Source organism: Molothrus aeneus, chromosome 1 (assembly GCF_037042795.1).
Source record: "Molothrus aeneus isolate 106 chromosome 1, BPBGC_Maene_1.0, whole genome shotgun sequence".
Taxonomy (NCBI): domain Eukaryota; kingdom Metazoa; phylum Chordata; class Aves; order Passeriformes; family Icteridae; genus Molothrus; species Molothrus aeneus.
The window spans coordinates 128507724-128531925 of NC_089646.1; the positions used below are offsets into that span (position 1 = coordinate 128507724).

Below are 24202 nucleotides of genomic sequence, written 5' to 3' on the forward strand. Positions count from 1 at the left end.
GATGTCCTGCCAAAGATGTATTAAAAGAAATATAATTCTTTCTTCCCTTTAGTTAGCTCATCTCACATCAGCCTGAAAGAGCAGTAGATTTGAGATTAGTTCTCAACTTGATCTGAGCTCTGGTTTCAATATCCACTTGCTCCAATCAAGGTGAATATATGCCACAGACTTCTTTCTGTATGCCAAAAGTGCAGGTCAGATATCACCTGTATGTGATCAGAATTAAATACAACTAATGTATTTTGAATAATTTCCATGAAAAAAGTGATTTTTGAGACAGCATATAGACACCAGTGATTATTCCTAAACCTTCCCAAATAAAGGTAAGTAGGAAATGGGTTTATTTCTATATTCAGCCATGAACTCCAAGATACAGACTTGCTCATAGTGGATTACATCAGAAGACCAAAATCCAATAAAAATCCCCTTGCATTAGTTGCATGGAAGTAATAATAAAATCCACAAAAATGTAGATTTGCAGTTTTTTCACCACTATACTGTCAAGAGGCCACACAAAATTCTGTTCAGAATTGATAACAAATAAATAATTATTAATTAATAATTAAAAATAAGTTTTGGTCTGTGTTTAACAGGAGAACTCGGTCTTTTTGTATGCTACTGCAATCTTGTGAGCATAGTCTCCAAGTATCTTGTATGGTTACCCAATTTTTTAGTGCCTCCATTACACTTTACATTTTATATTACAATGTCTATAATATTAATATGTGTGTCATATATTACACGTGATATAATAAACTACATCATATTATTATTATCTTTCAGGGACATGATTTAGTGGTGGTCTTGGCAGTCCTGAGTTAACAGTTGCAAATGATGACCTTAAAGGTCTTTTCCAACCTAAAGAATTCTAGGACTCTACAATTTTAACATGCTGACTGTACATCCTCACAATTGTTACAAATTCCTTTGTGAATTGCCTTATTTGTATATGAATATGCTTTATTTGTATATGAATAATGTTCAATATTTGAATTTAAAAGTTCTGAAATACCTATCTTAAGAAAAAAAATCTCACTGTAGTGAGGATACATCAGCCATGTAGCTGGCATGCAACAGACAATATATGCAACAGACTTGGAAAGGAAACAATCTGGTTAATAATATGAAATAATGTGCAGCTGCTAAGACTAAGGGTGCAAATGCAGGGCAAGGCACAAAATCCTTGTGTATCTCTAAGGTACTTAAGTTACTCTGCCACATGTTCTAATGCCTAGAGATGTACCTAAATTCCAAAAGAAAAGGGAAAATTTAATTTGTACTTTCATTTGTGTATACTTAAAAATTCATGATCATAAGACCTCTGCAAATATTTATAAATTAAAATTCATAGATGCACACGAGGCATTAAATAAGACATATATTCCTGGGAACTCCAGCTGTGAAGTTCACATGATTTTCCGGCACTACAAAGGAGATGTTGACAGTGGTAAGTGTAGAAATTAGACCTCTGTACTTGCCAGGTTCTTTGACTGAACAACACTATACTTTCTACTCATGCTTTATTAAAAAAAAAATTGAATTATGATTTCTGGTAGTCCTTGTACATTCTGATTATGCCGTGTCTTACAAATTAGCAACTGCAAGATTAAATATATCTGTTAAGCACAAGCAAGCTTTTGTGGACATAAATAATTTGAATTATTCAGTTTTTTATATTGTAAGCCTTCCTGCATTTTAAAATCTTTTCTGTCCTCTCTGACACTTTTCAAAAACTTGCAAAGTATGACAGGTAGATGAAGCATGTCTTACTGGAAGAGTTCTTGCAAACAAGGCACTTAGAAGATTTTACTGTAGGTTATCTGAATAATGCTTGAACTGTGTTAGAGTCACTGTGACACAGAAGAGCAATAAAAAATTAGTTTTCTCTAAAACACTCATTGTTCTGGTAATTTTGTAGCAGAACAATGCCACCATTAGCAGGGAAAAAATGAAGGTCCTTAAGTGAATGAAAGACTGACTGCCCCTGGGGTCCTCAACTCCACACAAAATGCACTTGTTCTGAGTGCAACCTGAAGACACAGGAGCAACCACCTAAAACATAATATTAGGAAAATCAAGAAACATGAAGAGAAACATCATTGTATAGAAGAGGAGAGGTAAGAGGGGAGGAGAGATTTTAAACATGCTGTTTCAGGCAAAGATTTTAATGTTATTTTAATTTAGTTTGTATATCTATACTGGAAAACATATTTTGTAGGACAAGAAATAGTCAATATTCCTGAAATTCTGAGGTTCTATCTTTTACTAATGTTTTATTCATCATCTCCTTTGGTCACTTTAAAACTATTTTTAATGTCTTATATAGAGAAAAAAAATACTAAAATCTGCAAAAAAATATTCTTATCTCATTATTCTACTATTTATTTATTATTGAAATGATGTGTTATTTATGACATGTAATACATGCCCAAAGGTCTTATATTTGGTGCGCAGTAGTCAAACCATAGGCTAAACTTTTTGATTTAGAGCATTTCTCTGTGACTATATGTTCTATTTTAAAGGTTAATAATGAAAACTATCTTAAAGGAATTATAATTGCATTACTTGCTTGTCAACTTAGTTTTGTATACTTTTACCAATCAAAGTTTATTATTCCTATTATTACACGTGACTACCACTTTCTAAGACACAAGGGCTTAAAACTTATTTATTCAAAATGTTCATGAAGTTTCACAACAAAAAATTGACTTGAATACCAGAAGATGTGAATGTGGAAGTATATCTTAATCAGAAAAAATGACTCAAATATTGCAGCAAGGTATTAATCAAGACATATTTTCATTCTTATAAATAAAGACACCGTGCAAATTCCCTCTGACTTGCAATATATCCAGCTCAATTCTTATTATAAAACAAACAAAGTTAAGGTTTCAGCATTTCAATCGCTAATCTCTTTCAAACTTAGGCAACTTTGGGACAAATTTCTCCAATACATAACATTTTTATTTTATTTCTCAATCTCATATTTTTCCTTCTCAGGTTCAGAACCAAAAAAGCAGCTTTCAGAAGGCTGACTTTCCCTCCCTATCGCTAAGCACATGCTGAAGTGAAGCCAAGGACTTGAAATACCTCCAGCTTATGCTTCAAACCTTTTATCTCAGGGTAAAGTTAAAATTAGGCCATTACCTCCAAACTCATCTCAGGTTTCACAATTTTTCAGGGGTCAATATTATATTCATTGATTTCTTTCTCAGAACCCTGTAAATTATTTGGGGCTCAATACCAATCTTTCTTGAACCACTTTGAAACACAGTGTTTCACACAGTTCTATGAGTAAACCTTCATTCTGCCTTTATAGTGGAAAATCCAGAGTATACTCCTGAGAAATATAAAGGGATGATGGGTCCATAAATAGTGACTGACAGTCCCATCACACCTGACAGGAAAGGAGCTGAGAAACTGCAGTACTCCTCCCTTCCATTCTCCCCAGCTTAGCCAGACCTACACAGCCAAACATCCCAATGCTATTTGTGCTATTCTATCCATCTGTGCTTTCTATCCAGAAAGAAATAATGAAGAAATGTCCAAACTCACACCAATAGAAATGGCCTTCTTTCCACTGCTTCAGTAAATAAGTAACTGCGGTGGGAACAGCAGTAAAACTTCTCAATCAAGGAACAAAGTGAAGACAAAGCTTTTTTTTCTGGTAAGGAAAGTTTTGCTTTTCAAAGCCCCATATTTTTACCATGCAGTATAATTACTGCTCCTGACCTGCTAAAGGGATAGTGCCATTAGTAGGCGCATCTTACCATAAATGTGCATGTGATTACTAACACAAAATGGAAAAAGCTAAAAGGATAAAGGAGTGTAAAGAAGGTGAGGGCTATGTGAGTGCTGTTAACCATTATTTTGTGCAGTTTTGGACCCAAGAATATAAGAAAGATTAAGCTCTTAGCATCCAAAGGAGGGAAACAAAGACAGTGAAGGGCCTTGAGGGGAAGCCATATATATGAGGAGTGGCTGAGGTCACTTGGTCAGTTCAAGAGACTGAGGGGAGACCTCATTGCAGTTAAACTTCCTCATGAGAGGAAGAGGAGGGGCAGGCACTGATCCCTGCTCTGTGGTCCCAGTGACAGGATCTGAGGGAATGGACTGGAGTTGTGTCAGAGGATGTTTAGGTTGGATATCACAAAAGGGTTTTCCCTCAGGGGGTGGTGGGGCACTGGAACAGCTCCCCAGAGAAGTGGTCACAGCATCAGCCAACTTTCAAGGAGTGTTTGGACAATGCTCTCAGACACATGGTGTGACTCCTGGGGATGGAGCTGTGCAGGGCCAGGAATTGGAATTTTGTGATCCTTGTGGGTCCTTTCCAACTCAGAATATTCCATGATTTTTTAACATACTTGGTAACAAGCAAAGAAGGATTGGTGAAGAATCACTACAAGCTTTTGACCATATAGTTGGGGAAAACGAAATATTTATGCATATGACTCTGACCAGTTACAGGAAACAGTCTGACATTGACTTTGCTGCACACCAATACAGAAAACTAACTCCCAGCTGAGGCAGGATTTGCTTAGCATTCATGGCAGTTTTATCAGAGTGACAGCACCCTAAAGAAGAGTAAAACGGATACATAGGGCCCCTTATTGTTGTAGTCACCACAGCTCTGCCCTGCTCTGCCCTAGTCTTGACTCTTAAGTGGATAATAGGATGCACCTATTATCCACTCAAGGGTCAAGACTAGCAACCTTGATTTCTGGATGTTGGAACATGCAGTTCCCATAAAATACTGAGCTCTTGTCATTGAACAAATCTCTTAAATGCTTCAACTATACAATATCATAGTCATTTTTAATATCATGCTCTCTGCCTTTTCTTGTTCCAAAAAAAGAAGATAATACCCACATCTTATTGGGCTGTTCTGAGAAATGACAGGAATCATCTGAGTTATTCAAGAATAGAAAGAGATTTTTTTTTACATGTTCTCTTCAAAAGGTTGTATTTGGTAACTCAGTTATTCCTTAGATTTCTGTTGCTCTCACCCAGGTGGGGAAAAAAATCAAGTTTTAAAGCATATTTAATCATTTCTAAATTTAGGATTATTTAAATTTCTGAATTTAACATACTAGCTGAATTGAGACAAATTATCCACCTCTGATCCATCCTCTTTTTTCTTCCTGGTGGGAGGTTAGGATCATATGCCAGCTAGGATTTTATTGCCATAATCAGATAACAGCAGTTGATGCACAATGAGAATAGAGAGAAACCTGTTATGGCTGCAAATATCCACAGCTCTGTGAGATGCATGGAGGAAGCATATGTCACCTTATTAAATCTGTAGCAACTGAGGTGGAAGTAACAGAAGGTATCTCTCCCCAGAGCTGGAAGAGATGGGAAAAGAAATGGCTCTGTAAGGAAATCTCTTACTTTTCTGTCTCTGAAAATATCTGTAACAGAATGTTACAGGGAGGGTTTTTCCTAGAAATAGGGACTTAAAAACAAACCCAAAACCCAACAGCCACCTAGACAGGATGGAATACACAACTTCCTGTGAGAAAGAAATAGCTTTGCAGCAAGTTAGTACGTTCAGCTGCTTCCTCCAAAGAAAACAGAAACATGAGAAGATGAGAAAAATCATACTACTTGTCCCACTTTGTCCCAAAAAGGCTAATCAAGGGCCAAAGGACTGATGAAGTTAGATACACTTATTTGCAGCGCAAAGAGGACATAAGAGTTCTCTGTGAGGAATGTTTGGCAAAGGTGCAGAAAAGACCAAATACACAGCTGTATTAGTTTCTCTCTGCCTTTTATACACAACTTGCTATCCCAGCTGCCAGTCTTCCCTTTGTGTTTAGAGAAGTTCACATATATATAGATATATATGCACATAGGGATTTACCTGAATATGGCTTATTTCTCTAATTTTAGGAAGAAAATAAGATAGAGGATTATTTGACATGGGCAAGTTTCCTACAGTAATACAGAGATCTAGAACTGGAATCAGCTTAGTTTTGGAATTCTTTTTGTGATTGAGGCAAGACATAGACAGTTAAAAACAAGAGGAGGAAATAGCCTTGCTATGTCTTTATTGCATTAAGGAAAAATTACACAGTAGGAATACAAATAAATGTATTTATAAACACTGTATATGTTTTACTTGAGAAAGCACATCAACTACAAATTTGAGGAGTATACTTAAAACATGATTCTATTAATCCAGTGTGGAGGTAAAAAGGAGCAGATGTGAAAATCCCAGCAAAATAGAATTTTAAAGGTAGCTATAGACAAGCTAGTTTTGAAAAGGGAGGAGAGGCAGTTTCAATTACAGTATTCAGCAGTATTGCACCACAGAATATGGACAATATACTGTCAGTTCTAACACCATTATGGTGGTTTTCTTCTTGGCTCTTAGACTAGTAATATTTGAAAATGCAACATTGTCTTAGAGTATTAGAAAACCTCTTGCTACATTGAACCAATATAGTCAGGGGAAAAAAAAACCTCAAATCTATTCTACAGAAATATTCTGACAATTTTTTTTCCCAACAAGGAAGGGAAAATTATCTTTTTCCTTCAATGTCAAAGTAATAATTGTCAACACCAGAAAAAATAACAATTGCCTGTGATAGTAATTCCTGACATCATTTGATGGCTTCATTATAAAATGGACCTTTGGTAAATAGCTACTATATATATTGGTTAGATATATTGGAGGAAACAAAACAGAAAATTAAATAATGAAAAGAAATCATATGTTTCTGCTAAAATGATACTTTCAGTGGAAATGTCTAGGTTTGCCAAGTAACTAATTTATTTTGTTGTTTTATTCATCTTTTAAAAATCAGTATATATATGTAAAAGATGCTTACCAAGGGATTTCAAAAGTGAAAACTCTTAAGAGTCTTCAAAAACACTGGAGTTTAATTTAATGAAAGAAAATACAATTTGTTTTTTTTAAGCTAGATGTTTCTAATTTCAAAATGAGACAATTCCTAAGTCTCTATTGTACACAGAATTTGGTGAACAATCTTTGTACTGGTTCTAGGCTCAATATGTTAGTTATCTTATGCCCCTGTGTGGCCAAGCTAGACAGTAAACTGACTTTCACAGAACTGTAAAAAAATCCTAACGATATGTCATGTGAGAAACCAAGTTTAGGTGAATGGACTGCTTTCCATTTGATGAGAAAAGCTTCTAATATAAATTGCAATTGCAAAATTGGATTGATAGTCCTCTGTACATTTTCTACCAAGTTGAGTCAAAAAAGATGCTTGCCATTATGCAGTAATGTGTTAATCTCAATACTGCCCAAAGCAATTGTGACTTCTAAAAGCATGTTGCTACAAATAGAGCATCCAACAGCACAGTATTTGTAGACTAAACACAAAATGAAGGATGGAAATCTGAAAATCCAGCTAACTAATTTACTATAGGTTTAAAATAAATTTTAAAACTTATTTCATTGTTTTTTGTCATTTGAACAAATAGCATGTCACTGAAAGTAATCAGAAAAATTTTAGACTGCACAAAAAGCAAACCTCCTTTAGATGCTGCTGTAAAATTTGGATGTAATGCAAGCACATACTGTGTTTTCATAAAAGGTCTCTTGATTTCTTTTCTGGACACATGATGAAGTTATTCCATAAACTAGTTATTTGCCAAATGCTCAAAATACAGAACAATTCTTATGGTTTCCCAACATGAGGCCATTCTAATAATTTTTTAATAAAAATAACTTATTACCCAGGAAATAGCACCCCAATCCCCAACACAATTTTGAGGTAAAATGATAGCTCTTACTGCTTCAGCTGGCTGGAGTTGGTAATGTTAGACAGAGCTGTGTAGGAGCAAGAGGAAGGCCCAGCAAACCAGCTTTCTCTTTTACACTCACAATAGCATCTTACAGCAAAGTGCTGCCCTGTAGCTGGCAGAGGAGAACTCAGCAGCAATATTCCTCCATTAGAGGCTGCTGGGAGGGGATAACTAAAACCATTTAAGTACTAAAATCAATCTAACTCACAAGGACCTTAATATCATTTGGGGCCTCTCACATCAGCTACTGCAAAGCCAGAACTATGCAAATAAAAACCCAACTCATACAAAATTTTTATGGGAAATGATAAAAAACAGTTTAATGTACGTTTCTGACAATGGTTAGCATAGCAAGAGAAAGCAAAGCCCAAGATCCCTATCTTTCCTTCAACAAAATCTCAGTATGTCTAAACTTTCTGAAGAACTGAAGAACAAGAACTCCAAGAAAAAATGATGTGAAACTTAAGAGGAATGTCTATTCAATTAAAATTATCCATATACTACCTCCTTTCCTATGACTTTGTTTTACACTCTATTATCAACTGTACAATTTGTATGCATGAAGCTGTTTTCTTGACATTATTACTTTGTGGCAGTAGCAGTTAATCACTCTGTGTGTAATGTCAGCCGTTATCTTTCTGGACTCTGACTTGTACTTTTCAGATGTAAAAACAGAAAAAACCTTATTCAAAAGAGAAAGGATCATCAAAGGACAAAATATATAGCTTTGAAGACTAAAGAGATAGAGCACACTATACCTCATCAAAGCAGACTTACATGCGGGAGGTACACCACAGTTCTGAAGCATTAACTCTTAATGCATGAACAATTAGCTTTTAGCAAGTGCCTTACATTTATCCTGCAAAGCTTTAAATGAAAAACCTATCTAAATTATATACTACATTCATTTAATTAAAAAAAAATAAACCAGATTTTTTTAAATCAGTAAGACAATCAAAGGACTACCCTCTGTAATAAATGCCAGTGAGATTTTTAGTGACTAATAGATGACTTCTTCAAAAACCTTTTATCAAGATCAGATTTAAAATACAAATAGATCTTTGGAAGAAAGAATCTTTTTACTCAAAACCTTAAAATACTTTCACATAACTTTATTTTCAGAAGACAGAGAAAGCATGAATTAGTCTCTCACAATTACTGCTGCATATTGTTTAAAAATTGCACAATGTTTTCTTGAGGCCAAAAGCATTGATACCTAGAAAAACACAACATTGCTCCTTATAAATACAGGAATATTCTCCTCCTAAGCAAAACAGGCCATACTAGGTAGGAGGTCTGTTCAATTTCCTAAGAATCCTTTCTTGTTTGCCAGTCTTCTAGAATAAATATACTCCTAAATATACTCTAAGGCACAGCAAATGAATAAAATAACTCTGTCTTTTTATCTGACACTGTATACAGCTTTTGCCCAGGTCTCACAAGCAAAATAAACAGCAAAAAAGCACCACGTACATGTATCTGTAAAAAAAAATTTTCAAAAAGCGTGCACCTCGATCTACAAAAAGCATGTACTCTGATCTGCAAAAGCAGATCCAGGGAATCAGGACTGGGATGGTGGCTGATTAGAACAGTTGCTAAGGGCTTTGCTGGTTGCTGCAGGCCTGAAACTATGCACTTGGAAATATGCAGTTTTACAATCCCAGCTGATAATACGTAAATTATTGCTCCATTTTGTAGAGCTTCAAATATTTCACAGTGTACCAAAGGGATATAAGAAAAATCTCATTGAATACAGATTTCATATATACCTAAAAATACCTTAATTCATAACTGTGATTATGATTGCTAAAACTACCTACATAATTTTACATACCTAATTAGAAATTCATAACCAAGGTAACAAAACTTGAGAACAGTAACATTAAATAAATATCAACAGATTTTAAAAGGAAATATCAGCAGTAAGGGAGAGAATCCTTACAACAAAATTATGGGAAATAAAATTATAACCATCTTCTGAAGTATCAAGTGCAAATATCCCTGTAGTTAAGAAATTATATCCCATTTAAAAGAGATCTCTCCCACAGAGGCAGAGAAGAAGATTAAAATGCTGGATATAGTCTCTGCCTATTACTTCCACCCTTTTTCCAGAATGTTTCCATCAGTGCACTATCTTTATAAAAAACTACAGGATTCTTTTTCTTCCTGACCTGCACTTCCACTCTCTTAGATAAAATTATTAATATTTTTATGTTTAATATTTAATAGCAGTATGAAAAAGTTCCAAACGTCAGCACTATAATATGTTTAATGAATAATGACACAGAAATGTGGCATTATTAATTAATTTTGCCCCTCCAAAAGTCCTAAGAAACCTATTCAAAAATTCTCACACCAATAAACAACAAGTTCACCTTATCATTTTTAATTCCCACAAAACAACAGCTATTCACAAAAGGATACCTTACAGGGCTGACTGACCTGCTGCAAAGCATCCACTTATCAGCTACAATTTGACCAGTTAAAAACATTATTGAAAAGCATTACACACAGGATCTAAATCTTTTTACAATAAGGAACTGCTTTCTATTTTGCAAAAGGTATGCAGGACTACTAATTTGCATCTTCCAATAAATTATGCATGGTTAAACAGACACATCTCTGAGCATTTAATCTTTTCACTGCCATATCCACATAGAAATCATTTTCTCTGACAAATTTGTTTATGAATATTTAATATGCTTTAAGGATTACAGCTAATAATGCTAGCTTCTAATGGCAGCTAATGTACTTGAAAGATACATAACCATCTTAAATATTTTATTCTATCTTTGCTGGCTTTATTTCTGCAGATTGAGTTATCATGTAAATCCTTACATAAAACATAAAAACACTAACGGACTCACTGCTACCATGAAAATATTAATATCTAGGAGTGTAGTTATAAAAGTACCCCACTGAAAAGCATGCAGATAGATTGCCATCAGCATAAAAGGAGAAATGATAAAGCAAAATAATTTCATTTCTACTTACCTAGTGTTGTTCAACGTTTGTCCAAAAAGATCATTTTGTAAAATATTTGGAGGGGATGAGAAAACCCCATGAAAATGAGATAAAACAGAATTGCAGACCTGGCGCAGTGTTTCAAATTGCATTTTCTCCCTTTCTTTCCCTTCTATTTTTCTTCACCACCTGTCTTAAAAGTCATCTATTTTGTACACACCATCAAATACAAATATGCCAATCAAGTTCCATATTTCTCCTGATCTCTGTAAAAACTGTGCCTAAATGAGCAGGGGCTGATAGTTAATTGTACAGTCATTATTCTTCTAATTCAGTCGTAGAAGATTTAGTACCCGAGCAGCTTTCTCCTGACTGTAGCAAGAATTCTAAACAGCAGTAAGCTTTTTGGGCATTCCCAGCTGAAGTGTGAAGCTGAGCTGCTTTCATGTACTCTACTCATATTTCTCTAAGCCTATTAAAAACACGCAGTGAATAGATGCTGTCGTCAGGAGTTTCAGCACATCTGGCTGCCAGCAATAAAATCTCAGAAGTAAAAAAAAGGAGGACAAGGCATCCTCACGCTGTTACTACTATCTAAAAGGAGGAGGATTTCTGCATCTTCCCCTCCTCCTTCCCTCCCCTGTAAAAATGACTAATATCCGTGACCATGTATGTAGAATTCTTAATTTTTTCATAATGTAATGGCAATTCTAAAGGACTGAAAGACCACTCTAAAAAAAATGCATATAATAAACAACATGTAGCACTGAGACTGTAACAATAGATCTTTTGTCTCATATCTGAAAAGCTATACTGTATCTGAGATAACAGGATTTTAGTGCAAACATTTAAATGTAGTATCAATTCACGACTGAAGCAAACAGTATACATTCTATACCTAACCACTCTGTCAGGGATTGTGCATACAGCATCAAGGCAATGATTTACCATGCAAACTTGAACAATTACTAAAAGGAATGGCTGCATTATATATAAGCACTGCATTACAAAATGAAATGTCTTCAGTATTTTTTAAAAGTTTATTGCACTGAATCAGCCATGACAGAACTGAGAAAAATCAATCACTTCTTAGGGTGCTCCAAACCCATCTGCTTCCAGGAAAACCCACTATTTTAGGAGCCTGTGTACTGGTACACAGAAGTATCAGATATCAAAGAGCAAGAAGCAGAATCAGTCATCTAACGGAACAGAGTGAGCTTTTGCAACATAGTATGCACTGTGAATACCATGAAACATACAGAAAATAAGTATCCCTGACTAAAAACCATTTTTTCTTTTCCTTCAATGCTTGTGCCAGAGGATGATGTTACATAACAATACAGAAAATAGTTTATCATTGTCAAATTAAAGAATAACAATTAAAAATATTTTCTTTATAATACTTTATTTTCTATCCACAGCTTTTAACGTCTTAGCACTTACTACAAAATCTCCAAGTAAACAAACATAAAACGAGGTCTATTATTAAAGCTCTTCCACTGAAAGCAATTTGAATCTCAGATGATGTGGGAAAAAGCATCTTTCCAGCTAATTTAAGTGTGTTGATGTGCTCAGGAGGAAGAAGCCATCCAAGCTTCTTTGGCCAGAAGGATGGCAGCTACAACACAGATTTTATCAGAAAAAAAGAAATGGGAAGAAATTCATCTCCTGACCCCTGTAAAAGGGATATATATGTGACTCCCTCCTACCACCCATGTTAAATATTTTTTTACAAATCATGAAAATATCTACTAATAAATCTGTTTGCAAAACTCATGTGAAAACCTACAAAGTACTACCCCAAATAGTTTTAATACTTTTTTTCTGTCCATAGCATACTGTGCATTATGAAAGCATTTGTATTTGAGCAATGTATTACAATTTATGATAAAAGAAATAGGCTCTATGTCTGCCAAAGCTGGTAAATTTTGAGATCCTGAAGTAGGAAACAATGGACATTTGTGGCTATCTTACTATAATAAAATGAAAAAGTAATTCTTGGTAACCACCTTACTTATATTACAGAGAAGTCATGTTTGTAATGCAGGAAAATTTGCCTTTACATTCATTCCACCAAAAAACCCAAATTTTCTAATCTGTTCCAAGAAGCAGTCATCTTGTCACAAAAGTTCAAGTCATTCCAATCAGTATAATATGCACCACTTCACAGTTCAGAGGCAATGTTGGCCACGGAGTAGATACAAGACCAGTATTTTATCATATATTTCAAGCACATTACCCTTTTGTTGCATGCCTTATAAATGGGCATCACAGTCAAAATGCTCTTGTAGTTGCAACAAAGTGCTGAACATTTGACATTCATCTTTCTATGTCTTCCTTCTCAGATATTTAAAATGGAAGTTAGGGCATACACTCTATTTTTTTCTCTTTCTTATTTTTTTTAAGATTGTCCTAAAACTACAGACAAAAGAAACATATTATAACTTTATGGGTTTTTTATTTTTATTTTGGAGTAAGGAATAAAGAGTACCCTGCAGATACTCATGCATGTAAAATGTTTCATAGGGATGTAAAAGAATACTTTTAAAGGCAAATACTTCATAGTTGCTGCTAGCAGAAAATTCAGCTATGAAGAAATGCCATTTGTGCAAATGCATATGCTTTTGGTCATCTAGAATTTTCATCAAAATTGACTGTACTATTGATTTAAAATACTATTTTTTATTTCAAAAAAAAAGAATGGAACAGAATAAAATAGAAATGCTTTTCTTTCCTGACCCTTCTAACACACTCCAAGAACCCTTTAGCCAATAAGCTATTGTTTCCCGTGTTTATTATGTGGTCCAGGGTAGTGTAGTGACCCTACTATGTGGACTTCTACTAACATCTCTTTTAGGTACTTCCACCTTTTCCAAAATGTCATCATTCATCTGGGAAGAATCAAGGAAGTAAGGAGACCTAACAAGAAGAGGCTGGAGGGAATGGAATGAACGAGCAGGAGCAAAGTAGGCTCTGCCCACTGAAGTACCTGTCCTTTGAGAACCAGAATGAAATTGACAATCAAAAGAAGTCAGTAGAACCACACATAAAATGTATTGTCTGTACATTGATATTGTTTGTGAACAAAATGGAACAGGTACTATTTACCATATTTCAGTGCTGTTACAGATCTTCAAATGTGTCACTGTTTCTTACACTAAAAATTCCTGTTGGGAAGGGCAGTGATTCAGCGTAATTTCTAAGGCTCAGGAAATTATACCCTCAGCGTTCCCAAATTAAAAGCTTCAGATAATAATGTTGAAAAAGACAGGGATTACTTTTCTGCCTATTTGATATTTAACTAGAGATCTCCTTTTCTGTTCTTCAGGGCTTCTCAGTCTATACTCTTTAATATCCACACTAGAAGAAAAAGATGTCTGATATGCACAGGCTTCTTTCTTTTGGAACACCCCTAATTGTGTACTTAATAAGCACCAGGTAAGCCAAGCACTGCTTAAACACTTCTGTTTCTAGCATTTCCTATCCTCTGAGGGCCTCATTAAAATAATTTTGACAGTGATCTTTATTATGGTATTTGGTGTATTTATACTTGCAAAAAGATATGTGTACATGCTCTTGCTATTTATGGTTTCATAATAATATATTTCATTTTCACGCAAATTTTATCAAGGATTTTATGGAAATGAAGACCAAGTACTTTAAAGATACTGCAGAGAAAAAGCAAAATGAGTACTAGATAGTCTGAACTACCTGACATGGTTGACAGCCTATTTCAAAATGAAAAGACAAGCCTGAGAAAGCATCATTGGATCCATTAAGCCAAGCTACATTGAGGTCCATACAGATACCTTTCTCTGTAGCCAAACTGAATCTTAATAAAGGTCCACCAGATACAAGCTTTTAAGATGAAAAGTTAACTAGAAATCTCCCAAATATGAGGTTTTCAAATTTATATGAAATATTTCTATTTCAAACATAAGATTAAACTTCCTGGAATTGATTCTAGATTTCAGAAATGTAAATCTATTATACAAGAAAGTTGACAATATATATAAATATGTTATCTCCAACATTACTTACATGCATCACTTCTTATTATAGGCATACAAAAAAGATTTCACAGGACATTGTAGTTTAAACAAGGTAGAGTCATACAAACTTATTAAAGCTATACATTACAGCTTATAGGATAAAGATTTTTCTATGATAAAAGATACTATCAAGAACAATTTTGGATTCAATTCCATTTTAATCTACAGGATAGTATGTAAGTATAGTTTGATGGAAATGCAGAAGAAAATTGTAGAGCTAAGTCACTTGGAGTTTGGGGATAAAAGTGGAATTTTTGAAATGTACAGAAAGTCTAATGTCTACTGTTTTTTCCATCTAGATACTACATAAAACTTTGTAATTAATAGCACATAAGTACCTGTATTTATAAACACCACCATCACTCTCCAATATGCCCTAATCAAAGCACTTAGTTAAATACTCATGATCAAAAAATTTTGACTGACATCTATTTTGAAAAGAATAAACCTCTGAACAAATTCTTTTCAAAGAGGTAAGTTAACAACAGTGGCCTTGGACATTAAATAGTGTTGTATTATTACTGTTTATAGGACTAGTCCTTTTGGGTCAGCAAACTGATGCTCCAAGGCAGGACATGATTTTAAGGACAACTGGAAATTCCATTCAAGGAATTTTACTTCACTACTGCAAGTGAAATGCAAACAGACTTTCTTTTGGAATAAAGCACACACCCATTTGTATTTCATCACGTCAATGTTCAAAGGTTCAGTTTCACAAGAGAAGTTTATCTAATGCAAAATCCGTAACAAGAAATTTAAACACATAACAACAGCACTCATAGAAGCGAGTATTCTGAATACTTACTATAGGAAATAATAAAGAAAGGGACACTAATAAAGCCTCAAACCCAAAAGGATAAAAGTACCTAAATCCAGGCTACAGGGAAGCATCAGTCTCTGTCCAAGACCTGTAAAAATGAATCTTCTTGTTCTGCTGTTGCCTGAGCAGTCATTCCAAATGCACCATTCTTCTTATTACAGGTAGCTGGGCCATTAGAACAGTGTTAGGAAGCATGGAAAACTGAGTCCCAGGTTTCTCTACTGGCTTCCTAAAATATGGCCACAAAGTTTTTATCAACATGCCCCTGGTTATTCCTAAGGGAATTTGTCTTTGCTGTTGACACTGTTCTCTCTCCCGTAAAATAATTAAATATTGAAAGAACTATTTAATTCACTGAGTTAAACATTAATCAAGAATGGAAAAGTGATACTGATTTTAATCCTTGGTAGTCAGGTCACAGATCTACAATGGAAGATACTGAAATTCCAGCTAAGAGAGCAAAGCTCGTTACAGAAAATATCCACTACTAAAGTATAGTAATGTAAAAGAAAGTAAATTCATCCTCATCTCACACCATAACATATTGGGGTTTTTTCTTCTGTTTTATTCTCAGCATCTTCACATTTCTTTATTTCTTTTTTGAGGCACTCCATTTAATTCTTCTCAGTATCCCTCTTCATAATTCTCCCATGTAGCCATTTAAATTAATCTATACTCTTCCATTAGTGTAAGTTACACTGTTTGGGCCAATAGATGAGATTTAGAAATCTGGACAGTCTGTTTATCCCTTTTTTCCTCTATACTACCATCTATCATCATGACTAATATGCTTGAGGTGACTGGGTAATTTCATAGGGCATAAGTATTTATATAGTTAAATTCCAGCAATCTCTGTGAAAATTTGTGTCATCACAGGAGGACAAAGACCCAAGTCAGTGTGCACGGAGGAAGAGTGGGTAGAACTGAGAACCATTACTCATTGACTTTTACAGCAGAAAGACAGTCAGAGCATGGTCAGCAAATAGCCACAACACTGCCATCTGAACTTAGGCAAAATTATCAAAAGTGATAGGAAAAGTTGCTTAAGTTATTGTGGTCCTCCACCACAACACAGAAGAATTAGGATGAAAAAACATGATATTCCTATATTCATGATATTCAGCTATAGGCTGTACTGATTCTGGAGCTCATGGAACTGCCTCCCAGGTGTATTTAACTCCCCCTTCTTCATTTTCTATCAGATTTTCTATTAGAGGCATCCCACGCAGAAAGAACTCACAAAAGTTTCTCCTGTTCCACCAACATTAATATCGAACAATGAAATAATAATAATTTATTCTTAGAATAAGCGTCAAAAAAGAGTTAATTATTACAAACCTTGTAAGCATATTCTCTATTAAATGCTTTAGGATATGAAGCTTAAGTGATGTGATTAAGGTTTCAGGTAAGAGCAATGTCAGTAGTCCACACAGGAAGTGTGGACCCCAAGCCCTTGTCTTACTTGCTGTGCAGGATACTAGAACTTTGCCATTCCAGAGTCTGTTGAAATACATTCCTTGTACCATCAAGTGTTAAGTAGCCTAATTCCAGTGAGATCAGGGATAACACTGCATGCCAACAGCCTTTGGATTAAGGCCCAAAAGCACAGTTCAACACTGTGCCTCTAGCACGTTCCCAGATACTGGAGCTGCTCTAGTGCCAGCGGAAGCAGCCTGTGCTCTGCTCCTCAGTCACGAACTCACCCAGCAAGTACAACAACACCCAAAATGGTAAGGAGGATGCTCTCATTAACCTACTTACTTTGAGGATAAAGTAAGCTGTCAGTTTACCTTTAGCGCCTTTACAGGTATCTGGATATTCCCATCTCTGAAAATTCTCAGTACTTATGTCTTCGACACACAGAGAAACTGTCTACTTTTTAATAAAAGCAAAACTAACCTGGACATCTATAGATTCTCAAGGAAGTCAAGGAGTACAAAGTACACCAGCCCAAAAAGCTAAGTCTTGACGGTAAATTCCAGGGCAGCTTTGGACTCCCTAAGTAGAAAAGTGCCAAATGTCCGTTATTAGATGTGCTGAGTTCTGTGAGGACACAACTCATTTCCCTGCATCTCATCATGGTCTAAGTAAATGAAAGAAATAATCATGATCCACTGATCAGGACACCTTTAAAACTTCCTAGAAAGTGGCCAACATGTTAAACATCATCTTTTGCCTGCATACTTACTGCTTAGGAAAGAATATATTCTACAAATAAAATACTTGGAAGCTGATATTTTGTATTTTTAATCAGTTTTTTTAAATGAAATTTTAAACCTGTGAAATGATAAAATAAAGACTTGCGAAAGTTAAATGTCAGATGACTTACAATAAATACTTTTACTGACAAAATAACTCCACGTTTTTTAAAACTCAGATAACACAATGGTAGGTCTAACTTTGTTCCTTACACAGATACTAGGAAATGTGCCATATGCTCACTTGGGAAATCCTACTGTTAGGGCTGGTATGGACACATACAAAAGCTGGCACTGACCACACACACATTGCGCATTTGAGGATGAGTAAGACGGGAAAAAAAACCAAACAAATTAGACAAAGGATATAGGAAAATCATAATTTGAAAACCTATTGTTTTTTATTATGACAGACCACACCACAACAGTACTAATTCTTGAAATGAATAAGTAAATATGCCTCACAACTGGGTATACCTCCCAGTATAATTATTTTTAAGACATCTCTAACATGAGTAACTTTGACTTATTGTTTAATTTCCTTAGCTCAGTATAAATTACGGCTTCTCAAACCTCTCTGTGGAATTATCTTTAATACATTAGCTGAAAGGCAATATGGGAAGTATTATTTAAATATGACAAGGCATAGAATACTTGCAAATAATTACATAAAATGTATAATTTTAATTATTTCTCATATCTTTTTTTCTTCTGAATATTACACAATATATACAGCTTGCTTGGTCTGCAATAAAATTCCAGTGCTGCCTTCTACCTCATTTGCCAGTTCTGGGCTTTTCTAAGTATTCCTTGCTTAGGGAAGTCTATGCTTAAAAATGAAGGTGTTACTGATTTTAGGCAAATTCAGAAGTTGAATTTAGATTGTTTGACCTTAAAAACAAAGACACCCAGATTCATCCCACCTTAATGCAGATGACTAAGGAGTGCAATTTGGAAAGCTAGCCACCTTTTCCTTCCTGTATGATTAATAGAAAGAAAGAGGAACATGTAGAGGGAAAAAATCATGTGACCCAAAATTGCATGAGCACCCAAAAACAGATTTAATGAACTGTTCTTGTGCTTGTCTAATTACTTTATTTTTGGTTTCATTTCTATTGCTACATCTGAGAACACTTTCCAGTTCCTGCCTTAGCTGTGTTCTGACACCAAAAAAATACAGGTGTGTGCATTCTCTCCCTTTTTCCCACTCATGCATTTTCCCCACATATAACACAGATGTTTTAGGGATCTTCACGGTTTCTAGCAAAACTCCTATTGATGGTAGATGTCATATATAAAAAAGAAGCCTTCAAATCTAGGGAAATGGGTTTTTTTTTTATCCTGACCTAAGACATAATTTATATAAAGAGCTACTGAGGCAGAAATTGCATTTGACAAACAAGAAAGCTAACCTGTTTTTCTAATAAATGTATAGAAATCACTTCTTCAATCTGCAAGAGCACGATTCTACTTTGTACTAAAATAACTCATAAATGTTACTAATTTTTTTTTCCATTTTTGCAGGGCTGACCAGCTTCCTATAGGAGAAATACATCTCCACAAAATAAATTTCTTGAAACTCTGGATCAAATTATGGTTCCATAATCAGTTCTCTGCTTTCCCAGAGTTCTGATAGTTTACTGAAATGGCTAAGCATCTTAACTTTTTAGTGTGAATGCATACATTTGTCCATGTCCATACATGTAGTATACAATATATAAATAACATTTCTAAAAGTATTGAAGGAATACTATTAAGGTGAAAGAATCAGAGTTAGAAAAGATCTAAGTGAGACCTCATTCCCCTCACTAAAGCAATAGCTCCTTTTCCAACAGGAACATCCAATTTTCAATATACTGGTTGAAGAAGTAGAGAAGTCTGTGTAATACTCAAGGATGCAAAAGCTCAATATTCAGTAGATGCTGCACCTTGTAGAACATGTGGTTTAGAATAGTATATTTCAACCAGTTTTACCTTCAGCTGACTTACAATCAATTGATATTTTCTTGCACCTCATAATAGTACATGAATCCTGCTTTATGCCTCATTTGCAGTTCTGGATGGTTCACCAATAAGATGTGTCTCACTAGACAAGAACTGCTGGCCTAGAACAGAGATTTGATTGATTTTTGCAACAGTGCACTGAAAACTTCATCTGCTACAGAAGAGATTTCTGTTCCTCACTTTTATAAAAACTGATCATTTTTCACCTTTCAAAACCACAAAAGTTGATTTAAACACTACTAAAAAAGTATTATGCATGATTAATAATGTAAAATACTAGAAACAGGATCTGAAAATACACTCACTAACAGTTTGCAGACACCTGTCTTTCCTCTCCATTTCAGGATGAAGTATTTAAGGTGCAAGTTAATTTCTTCAGTGCTCACAGGCAGTTTGTACTTATACCCATTATTCTCCAAGTTATAGAAATTTAAGCAAGCAGTCAGCAAAAAACAAATCCTACAACAGTCCAAAAAGGATTATCAATTACGTAAATGCCACCAACAGAAATGATTCCAATATATACACTCAGATGAAGAGATAATGTTTTCTTCATGAAAGACACAGTTACCACAGTTACGACATCCTTTACACAAGCGCTTTTTTGGTGAACAAGCTGATCATAAAGTTCCTTGTTATGCAAAGAAAATAACAATTGCATTGATCCTGAAATCCATGGTAGTTATACATTGCAGAAATGATTTCTCATTCACAATGAATTTGGGAGTTTAATTAATTTTAGAAATGACTTTTTTCACTTGGAAAATATCTTGAGATTATTACCATATCTCTATTTTCAGATGACTGATTTGGTCCTTAAAGGTCCAAACTTGTGTTAGGTGTCAATGTGTCCAGGTGATCTGTGATGGAAACAAAGACTAATATATGTGCAAACTAAAAGATAGATAATTGTCCAAATGACAATAATATTAAAATCAGTCTTTTCATTTAGCATAACAGAGGCTATGAAAACACATCTATGCACTGGATTGTGTATTAATTTTTGCTGCTCAGTCCACTGGTTAAAAATTTGAGCCTTCCATATCTTGGGGATGAGTTCAAAGAGACTAATTTATCTTCCTTTCATGTCATTATGAGATTTATGGTCTCCTGGGTTGCTCCTATATTCAACTGATTGGAATACCAGAAGAATATTTTCCTGATGATCACACACTTCTGGAATTCAATTCCTTTGACAGTGTCATGGAGCCTGGATTTTATAAGCATTAAGGCTGTATAAATATTTTACTTTGGAAAGATTTCCATTTAATACGAAGTTCTATTTTACTGGAATAAAGGCATCATTGGCCACTTGGGAAGGGAGTAGGGGTTAATTTCATAATTGATTGTTGTAACTGTAAGGTTTCATGATACTTGGTGACATACCACAGAATAAATTCCTAAATAAATCTCATTTTCAGATAGAAAAAAAAAGTGCTTCTGAAAGAAATATCTGTATGCCACATAGAGAGTGAAATTTCAAATCCTTGTCTTGAACAAAATCTCCTGGTTTGGTTGGCTTTGCTAAGCTTAACACTGAAAACAACTGACAGCATTTGGGAATATCTACCAAAAAGGACACTAACATTCTTATATATGCTCTTAATCACCTGAAGGAGAAGTAAAGTAAAGTAGGTGAAAATTATCCAGATCTATGTTAGTGCATCAATCATTACTGCAATGCAGTTTATCGCCATTCAAAACAATTTTTTTGAAAAGTTGAGACACTATAAATACTGTACTTAATATCCAAAGCTCGAAAGTTTGAGTTCCATCTACAAAATATTCCTATCTTTTCCATTATTAAAGTGACATATCTTCCTCTTCTCCTTCTCACTCTGGTTCTCAGGGTCTTTAGAAGTGACATTCTAATTTTGGAAAGAATGTCTGCATTAAAAAATCTGCTGAGTAGAAATTAAATTATACTTGACTTCAATTTTACTTTATTCAGAAGATCAAATTTCTTGCTTCAGATATTGATACATATTTTTAAAATGAGAGTCAGTTCTTCAGTCTTCATTGCATGTACTTGAGACACAAGAAGCACCCAAATTACGCATTGTTTTATAAGAAATGCATATCCAGTTATATTTGGTTTCTTTCAAGAATATGTTTTTGTTCTAGACCTTGCTAATAGATGGTACAGGAAGATTAATCACTACATGACCATTTTAGGAATAAAATACAATTATCTCATCCTAGTGAGGAGGTGGAATTACTGAACTAATCTTTGAGTTGTCAAATTTCTTATATTCTTATATTATAAAAGGGTTGACATTGTTGAACTAATTTTGACTCCTCTTCTAGCTTAAATATTTTTCACAGTTCTAACTGCAGGACAAAGATGCAACTCAAGCAGGTCATTTTTTGTCAGCCCAGCACCTCATGCCAGATTCAAAAAGATTCAATTAAAATTAATCTACCTCTTCAAAAAAAATCGGGTTTGTGCACTGATTTGGAACTTTAGAATGAAATGTCCTTCTGAAGCTTAGCAATTTATTTGGCATTAGAAAGCAAATCAGATGTTTTTTGCTTTAATCTCCTTGGCCTTGCTAGGTATTTGTAAAATTTTTTTAGGTGATCATCAAGAACTCATTTAAAATCCAATATTTTCACAAAGTCATTACAAATGTAACTTCTTGCAGCCAAAATGCATTTCTTTCTATCACAACCTTACCATAAGAACTCCTCTTCTTGCCATTTTCTTTTTACAAAGAAAATGGGGTTTCTGCAGCAAAGTTCATGGCTCGTCTTATTACATGCTGCATAATGGAAACTTGCTTCGGCAGATAAATTACATCTGGGGGCCAATTCAAGCAGATAATACCAGCTGACAAAACAGCGGAGCAGAAATCCAGAAAGCTGTGTTTGGAGCAACTTAACCTCTTGATATTCTATGAAGATGATAGACTTTCTGAGGTCCCTAATAGCATTTTCAGGAAGCTCAGTGCTGCAGAACCGGGCACTTGGTGAAGTCATTTTCTAAAAACATCAGGGCACAGTTACAGGGAACAGAGCTGCATAGTGCAGGAAGTCAGAACAAGTTGCACGTATACACAACCCACTGCATATCATATACAGATATTACATTGGATTTTAGAGCACCACTTTAAGAGTCACTGACTTCAGGTCACCTACATTTCCTACTTAACTGGAAATGACATTGTACTGCACTACTTTGCTGCAACCATTCCCTTAAAATGTCTGTGGCTGTCTTATTCTTGTTAGTAAAGAATGGACAGCTCTGTTTTTTCTGAAAGGTATAAAATTATGATTTCTTAAAGCTTGGGAGACAAGTATCCAATTAGTTCACCACAAAACTGAAAGGACGCTTGGGATTGGTTTCAGAATTATTGGTTGTGAAGTGAGAAAAAGAAGTGAACTACATCATGGAGAAAGTAAAAGAAGTGGCTTAGAGAATTAAAGAATGTCTGTCTTTAGGGTGAAAAAATATCATGGGTATATCTTTGAAACCACTTTCAATGTCTAGCCAGAGTTTGGTTTTGTTTCTCACACTGGTGGAAAAGAGATAGCGATACACAAAAAAATAAGTTAATAAAATAACTAACTAAATAAATAATTCTATAAGGACATTCCAGAGTAGGCAAAGGGATGAAAGGATATGTCTTGAAGAAGGGCAGAAAAAGAAATTGAATAATCATGCTATAGAAAAGGTACAAAGAAAATCGTATTGCTTAATAATGTAACTTTGAATTATGAAAATATGGTCACCCTGGTCCTATTACATTCATTATTGTACTTACAAATATTACATTATTATTGTTACATTTTTTCCTCAAATCTGACTTAATAAAATAGATTGACAGGTACTAAAATTTTTAATCTTACCATCTAAAAGATAAGTAACAACTAAATTACACTAAAGAAGTGATTTCTTTATCATTTGTGACTTCTAGAGACACAAAGGAAAAGCCAAAGAAATTGCACCAGTCCATTTGCACCAGACCATTTGCATGCCATCTCACAGTTCTAGAATTTTCCTTTTCTCTTTCTCTCTTTTACAAACAGATTATCTTTCTCAAACAAAAAGGATCCAAAATTGTAGCTGCCATTGGTCAAAGGCCCAATGCTACTCAGTATAGGTTCTACAGCTAGATAAAGGTTCTGCTTAAAATAATCATAAAAGGTATATTTTAATAAATCATAATCAGTTAGAGAAAATAACAGGGGAGGAAGGGAAGCAATGCACAGCTCAGACAAACGCCACAGATGTCACAGTGTGGCTGCAGGTCCTGAACGTTGTGTCAGAGATGACACTGCCCATGAGAGCAGGAGATCCACAGAACCAATATTAGGAGACAAAGAACTGTACAAGGAGTTTCATTTCTCAAAAAACAGACAATTCTGCAAAGGTAATGGAGAGAAAA

The 24202-nt window shown here is 34.7% G+C and overlaps 1 protein-coding gene across 29 annotated transcripts in view; it reads right to left on the minus strand.

Annotated features, from left to right (window-relative positions):
• Window positions 1-24202, minus strand: part of RIMS2 (regulating synaptic membrane exocytosis 2) — a 444895-nt gene that overhangs the window by 300868 nt on the left and 119825 nt on the right. For 5 of the 29 annotated variants that reach the window (XM_066564632.1, XM_066564716.1, XM_066564708.1 and 2 more), the window contains exon 1: window positions 10771-11265. The exons of 21 other annotated variants lie outside the window; for them this stretch is intronic. In XM_066564632.1, coding sequence (XP_066420729.1) covers window positions 10771-10892 — 122 coding nt within the window. In that variant the 5' untranslated portion in view covers window positions 10893-11265. Of the gene's footprint in view, window positions 1-10770; window positions 11267-24202 lie in introns of those variants that run through there. 3 more of the 29 variants (XM_066564684.1, XM_066564667.1, XM_066564691.1) reach the window with 2 other exon arrangements.